At 37.4% G+C, this 7258-nt stretch overlaps 2 protein-coding genes across 2 annotated transcripts in view; both read left to right on the forward strand.

The window, feature by feature from the left end:
• Window positions 1-779: 779 nt before the first annotated feature.
• Window positions 780-1572, forward strand: LOC108965507. Its single transcript, XM_018927980.1, has 2 exons — window positions 780-879; window positions 1055-1572. The coding sequence occupies exons 1-2, from the start codon at window positions 780-782 to the stop codon at window positions 1570-1572; spliced, it is 618 nt and encodes a 205-aa protein (XP_018783525.1).
• A 2246-nt stretch (window positions 1573-3818) lies between these two features.
• LOC108965508 (protein O-mannosyl-transferase 2) overlaps window positions 3819-7258 on the forward strand; it is a gene marked incomplete at both ends in the record, with an annotated part of 9053 nt that continues 5613 nt past the window's right edge. The window contains 4 exon segments of the mRNA XM_018927981.1: window positions 3819-3923; window positions 3984-4092; window positions 4167-4441; window positions 4518-4817. Of these exon segments, the coding sequence (XP_018783526.1) occupies window positions 3819-3923; window positions 3984-4092; window positions 4167-4441; window positions 4518-4817 (789 nt within the window).

The raw sequence follows: 7258 nt of genomic DNA on the forward strand, positions 1-7258 counted from the left end.
GCTCTTCAAAAAAATAACCCTGGCCGATCCAACACCAGGGTGGGCCAACACCATGGTGTGTCAGGTTTTTTTTCGAGTAAAACTCCTTTTTGCGTTGGCGGCCTTCGGCCACGCTTCAAAAAAAAAAACCTTGGCCGATCCAACACCGGGGTGGGCCAACACCAGGGTGTGTCAGGCTTTTTTTTCGAGAAAACTCCTTTTTGCGTTGGTGGCCTTCGGCCGCGCTTCAAAAAAATAATAAAATGCTAAAATGTTTATTTTAGCAAATATTTAAAATATTAATAAAAAATAAATATGTAGGAATATTGTAGTGAAATGTAAGTGTACAAAAAGTGCAAAATATTAAAGAAAAAGTTACTATAAATCGAGAAATTACAAAATTAAATTTGCGAAATTTTCTACTTTAAATGCATATATCTCGAAAACTATAAGTTTTGCGGCGGCAACAATTATATATTTTCTTAATCTGGAGCATCAGCCCTATCCATCCATACCACTTTTAACCCGTAAATGGTGGGATGGTATACTAAAGCCGACCCCAAACGCTCCTATCGGTGAGAAGATAAAAATCGCGGATTCCATCTCAGAGTGCTTAGAGATAAAGGTTGGTAACCAGATTTGCGAGGTTAGCACCGAACCGTCTTTTCCAGATGAGTGGTCGAATCTTCGAGYTGAAGTCGCCGCTTTAACAAAGCAAGTCAATCAATTCATGCGCAACAGCCGCACACAACAGCGCTCTAGATCTTCAAGTGCCTCACGCAGCAGAAGAGGTTCGCTCAATGTACCGTGCTAGTGCTGGTACCATACGAAATTCGGGGCAAATGCCACAAAGTGTCGACAGCCGTGTACATTCACACWGTCGCCGCCTCAAAACGTCGAGTAGGTGRGCGGAGCTAATCCAGTATCAGGGCTCGGCAAATACCCTGATATACAAAGGAGCTATCGACTCTGCATCTACGATACATCAGCAAAAATGAAATTTCTCRTAGACTCAGGTGCAGATGTCTCTGTCATACCCAAGTCAACAAAATTATCTTATGCTCCCCATCATCAGCACTCCTGTTTGCCGCGAATGGCTCCACCGTATCCAGTTACGGTGAAGTCATGCTYAAACTTAATCTTAACTTGCGGAGGGAATTCCTCTGGAATTTTATTGTCGCAGACGTATCGCAAGGCATTCTTGGTGCCGATTTTCTTGGGTACTATGGCTTKATTGTCGATTTGCAAGGCCAGGGTCTTGTCGATCGCACAACATCGCTTAAATCACCGTRTATATTAACGCAAGGCCAATTATCGAAAATCTCAACAATCAACGCTTCGCAAAAATTCTCAGGTATTCTGAAGGAATTTTTAGAACTCACGTGTCTACCAGCGSCAGGCAGTCGAACAGACGCTTCCATAGTTCATCAAATCACTACCACCGGTCAACCTGTTTGTGCCAGGCCGCGACGTCTATCACCGGAGAAGCTCGCCGCTGCACGCGCAGAGTTCGAATTACTAATCAACCTCGGCATTTGTCGCCCTTCAAAACAGCAGCTGGGCGAGCCCGCTCCATCTCGTTCGGAAAGCTGACGGATCATGGAGACCCTGAGGCGACTATAGGGCATTAAACGCTATCACCATTCCAGACCGCTATCCGCTACCATTTCTGCAAGATTTCTCAACGGTTTTAGCAGGTAAAACAATCTTTTCTAAAATTGATCTGCAAAAAGCTTTCCACCATGTGCCAATACACCCTGATGACATCTGTAAAACAGCAATTACGACACCCTTCGGGTTATTTGAATTTASGCATATGACCTTCGGTTTGCGGAACGCCGCACAAACCTTTCAGCGACTAATCAATGAGGTGTTTAGAGGATTGGACTTCGCATTTACGTATTTAGACGACGTTTTTATCGCATCCAAATCAACTGAAGAGCACCAGGAACATCTCCGAATGGCGTTTCGTCGATTACAAAATTACAAATTAAAGATTAATGTTTCAAAATCACAGTTTGGCGTTACGGAATTGGAGTTCCTTGGTCATTCGATCACCAAGRATGGTATAAGCCCGCTCCGCAGCCGCGTCGAAGCGATAACACACTTTAAGCTACATACTGTAGCAAAGGAGCTTAAACGCTTTCTCGCCACACTTAACTTCTACCGCAGATTTTTGCCCAATGCGTTAGAGCATCAAAGCTCTCTTTTTGCGATGGTGACCGGCAACAAGAAAAACGATAATCGCAACCTCATTTGGACAGAAGACGCCGTACGCCATTTTGAGGCCTGCAAAAACCAACTTGCGAACTGCGCTGTTTTAGCACACCCTCTACCCAACGTAGAGCTGTCGCTTTGGGTAGACGCATCCGACTTCGCAGCTGGGGCAGTTTTAAATCAAGTAGTCAACGGGGACCTCCAAACTCTTGGATTTTCGCGATCTCACCGCACTCTACTTGGCTATGCGCTACTTTCGTTACATGGTGGAAGGCCGACTCTGCCATGTGTATACCGACCACAAGCCGCTTACTTTCGCGTTTCGTCAGCAGTTACACAAAGCATCAGATCGTCAAGTCAGACAGTTGGACTTCATTTCTCAAATCACAACTGATATTCGGCATGTTAAAGGGGAAGAGAATGTCGCAGCCGATATACTWTCGTGGACACAGTCAATCACGGCTGCTACTATCAATTACGATGCACTTGSSGATGRTCAACAAAAAGATAACGAATTGCAGTCATACTTATCCGGTAAAGTTCATCATTCACTAAAACTTAAAAGTTTTCCATTACCTTTCAGCATCAAGAAAGTGGTTTGTGATGTGTCTACAGGTCGATTCGTCCCTTTGTAACATCGAAATTTCGTTAAGTATTTCTGCAATCTACGCACAACCTATCACACCCTGGTACACGAGCCACCGTCAGGCTTATGGTGGAGCGATTTGTGTGGCCAGGAATTAAACGTGACAGCAGGGCTTATGCAAAAACTTGCTTACAAAGTCAGCGAAACAATAATGTACAATATTTCCGGACAAATTTCAAATAAATAAATAGTTTTAGTGGATATGTGTATTTATTTCATTCACAACACCCACGGATAAGCGGCAGCCGCGTTTTTTCCAATAGAGTGCATAAAACATAGTATGTACCGAAGAGAGCACCATCTTGTGTACCTTTAAACGAAAAAATCCAGCGACAATGTCGGGTTGATCCATTGACTTTTGACCGGATATCAACTCTTATTTTATTTCCGACTAGTCACATCATCCTAATGAATAGGACCGGTCGCCCATTATTATAAAAATTGCGGTGTACGTAGATCACCAAACACAACTTACTCAAATTTAAAGCTATGTAGCGCAGACGCGAGATAGTAGTTTGTAGTGAAATTGATTCCGATTGTTCAGTTTGTGTTGCTTTCTTCGATTTAGTTTTTATATTCTCAAATGAGTCAAAACAGTGTCCTCGGATTGATCATGTGAAGTCAGGCGAATAGGGTTACGGCACGATATTAGTTGAATGGTATGAGATGGTGCATTACTCACTTTTTTGTTAAATAAATTTAGACAAAGTAAAAATCAAACAWTTCACTTTTAGAGCYTCACAAAATGACACGTATCTCAAATACTAATGAATGTTACCAACCTACAGAAAATGAAATGTATCGATTCGAAAAACACCTGAAGTATAAATTAAAAATTAAACTTTCAATTTTATCACATCTATATGTTTGCTTCGGTAATATTTCACTTTGTGCATTTTTTATACTATTTGAAATACTTTCTTTSTCTTTATATGAAATTTAGCGAAATATGTGTATATTAACTTTAATCTTAAAGATGCTTATTGGACTCTCTGGGTACGTAACTGGGTATAATGGTACTTATCTCTTTGAAAAACCAGGAGATAAATACAACGGTTCACGCTATGAAGGAATGCGTTATGTAAGTCAGTATTTCAATAACATTTTATTTTTTATCGTTTTTAATTCAACGTATTCTTAGTTTTGTACAACCTTAGGAGCACTCATAATGCCCATGGCTTATGAYACAGTTTATGAGTTGACGCAATCAACCGAAGCAGCTGTGATATCTTCACTTTATTTAATATTTGGTTAGTAAATTTTTAGTTATTATACAATATTTTAATAATCTACTTACAAATATAATATTATGTATGTCAAGCAGATGTTGGTCTCGTAACTTTAAATCAATATATTTTGCTTGACCCGATTCTGCTTTTTTTCTTAACTGCATCCGTTTGGGGAATGACCAAGGCATCGAACCTTACAGCAACTGGAAATTCTTATACAATCTCTTGGTGGGCTTGGCTATTTTTTACCGGTACTATGTTAGCTTGTACAACAAGTACCAAGTTTGTAGGTCTCTTTGCTGTTATGCTCGTGGGTTTGCACACAATCCAGCAACTTTGGATAATTTTTGGAGATAYGAGAAAACCAATTGTAAGGAAAGAAGAATATTAATATTTGTATATATATTAACTAATAACATTTTTACTCTTTATATAAATTAATAAAGACGGAGACTGTCAAACAAATCGCGTGTCGAACAATTGCATTAATTCTGTGGCCAATTATTTTGTACATGTATTTCTTTTACATTCACTTGATTGTACTGAATCGGAGCGGAACCGGGGATGGCTTCTACAGTTCTGCTTTCCAATCGCGTTTAATTGGTAATTCTTTATATAATGTCAGTATGCCGCGAGATGTGACATATGGTGCAATTGTTACTATTAAAAATCATAAGACTGGAGGAGGTTATCTACATTCCCACTATCATTTATACCCAAAAGGTATTGGAGCCCGACAACAACAGGTAAATATACTATAATATTCAAGTCTACACAAAGCATGGAATCTTATGTACTTACACATTTAAAAGCATTTCCATTCCCGTTATTCTCTAGTTTTAATCAAAATATCGCTTTCATGGATAGATGACAACAATCACACTCAAAAGAATTAGTCTCATTACTCTAATGATTTATAAATATAGAATATATAAAGCTCGATAAGTTTTAGATGTTACAAAAAACGATTAGGCGAAACAAATCATTATCTGATAAAAGAAAAGATTTTTCATTTTTTGTATTATAATGTCTTGTGATATACACCACGTCAGCACTGAGTTATATTATTTCAACAGGAATAACTTAAATGGTTATACTGGGAAGATTGAATGGTTTTCGTAGTAATCATTGACATAAAATCAGAATATTATTCTGTAGCTGAGCAGCTTAAGATCGCAACGCTTAAAACCCTCGTGCCTTTTATGACTCGGCTATTTCCGYTCGTTCTCGGATTGCGCCCCTCGCGTCGGTTGGGCGGGAGGAGGGTAATCGTTGGGTATTATTATTATTATTATATTATAATTACATTCAAATAATCTATTTTCAATACCAACGTGCACTGTTCTCAAGAAAATATCTCCACACAATTCGTAACAGAGATAAAGATATCCCTAACCAGGAATAATGGGATAGTCAACTTATTCCAGTGTGAGAGMGGATTAAAAAAAGCGTTTTTTTATAACATTTTCCATTATGGCCAGATCGAACAAAATAAGAATTTGTTGGCATTTTAAATTAAAASACCCAACATTTATTACGATTGCAAATTATTATATATTCAACTTTTAATATATGGCGAAATTACTTAAATCCTTTTTTATGATTTTATTTTATATTAAAACTACAAACTTTTGATCTTCCAATATTTAATAAGGTGAATTAAGACTGTTAGTTCTCAACTAATAAATGTTTTTAATAATTTTTAATTGAAAATTAATTATATTAATTTATTATATATCTTTGATTTTTATTGTTTCATATTTTTATTAGCGATCTTGAATCTGTCTCTTATACACATCTAGATGTGTATAAGAGACAGCCTCCGTTCACATATACTTTTGGTATAATTTCAGTCTGGCCGTTCCAGTCATTTCAATTGCAAAACGTCAAAACCTACCCAATCCAGTCAACTGTGAAAGTTCGGTAGGTGAGCGGTTCTCACATTTCCAGTGACAGGAGAGTTAGTGATCTCTTTATCTCTGCTGTCTACCTTCAGGCGTACTCGTATAAATATACGATTCATCACCTGTCATGATGTCATAGACGGTTTTGAAGCACCAAGCAAGATCTTTTTTTTTTGTTTTTTTGACCGATTGACAAATTGTTTCGGATCCATTCGGAAAAATATTATTCTACAATCAAATGTTCACGTAATATTGAATGTATGCTCCCACTAATGCCTTGTAGTATCAGCCTGCGCACAGCACCAATGGTTTCCAAAACAACAACTGATTTTAGAAGACCGACAGAACATTCGTTTTAGAGTGTATTGTCAGATGATCCAGGTCAAGAATTGTAAAACATAATCTTGCGAAAATGTTCGCGAGATAATTCCATTTGGCTGATATGAATATTTTAAGAAACTGTAAGCAACACAAATAGCGCTCTTTTCTCAAAAAGTTCTGAGTACGTATAACATCAAAACTTTCAAACTCTACTATAAAGTTAGAAGTTGCCATATTGTATCACTTAGATTGCCAAATCCCGAAATATTATATAAAAGGCAACCTGCAGACAAACACATAGCTTGACATGGCTAAATTGACTCAGCTCGTCACGCTGATGATTTATGTACATAAATATGTTAAAAGGTCTTCGAAGTGGCCTTCTGGGTGTTTCAAACATCCTTTCAAATTTTATATACATATATAGTGGGCTCTTTTTTGTATTTATTTAGCAAATTTACCATATTAATATCTATAAATTYTATACAATTAGAATGTAGAGATTTCCATTAACATAAAACATACTCACTTAAACAAAAAATGATATTTTAAATAGGAGATAGAAAAGTATGGATTTTTCGATATTACGTCATTATAAGGAGAAAAAAATTCAATGTGCTAGGGACATAAAAAGGTAAATTTCAATAATATTTCGTGAAAGTTCATTTTTTGTACAAGGTAGAGATAAAAACCCAAAAATGTTTCGCATTCACTTTGAGCTTATGTGAAAAAACTCTATATACATGATATAATCCTCTCATTATCTACAACTTTGCTATACAACTTAAAAACTTTATTCCTAACCATTTTTTTGGTTTTGGTACGTCTGCGACTTCTTCTTCTTCTTCTTGATTGGCGTAGACACCGCTTACGCGATTATAGCCGAGTTAACAACAGCGTTATGAGTGACTTATAGAGTTTGGTTTTCGTTTGTCGAGAGAGGACTTTGCTTCTCAATTGCC

Source organism: Bactrocera latifrons, unplaced genomic scaffold (genome assembly GCF_001853355.1).
Source record: "Bactrocera latifrons isolate USDA-ARS-PBARC rearing strain unplaced genomic scaffold, ASM185335v1 scaffold_1402, whole genome shotgun sequence".
NCBI lineage: Eukaryota > Metazoa > Arthropoda > Insecta > Diptera > Tephritidae > Bactrocera > Bactrocera latifrons.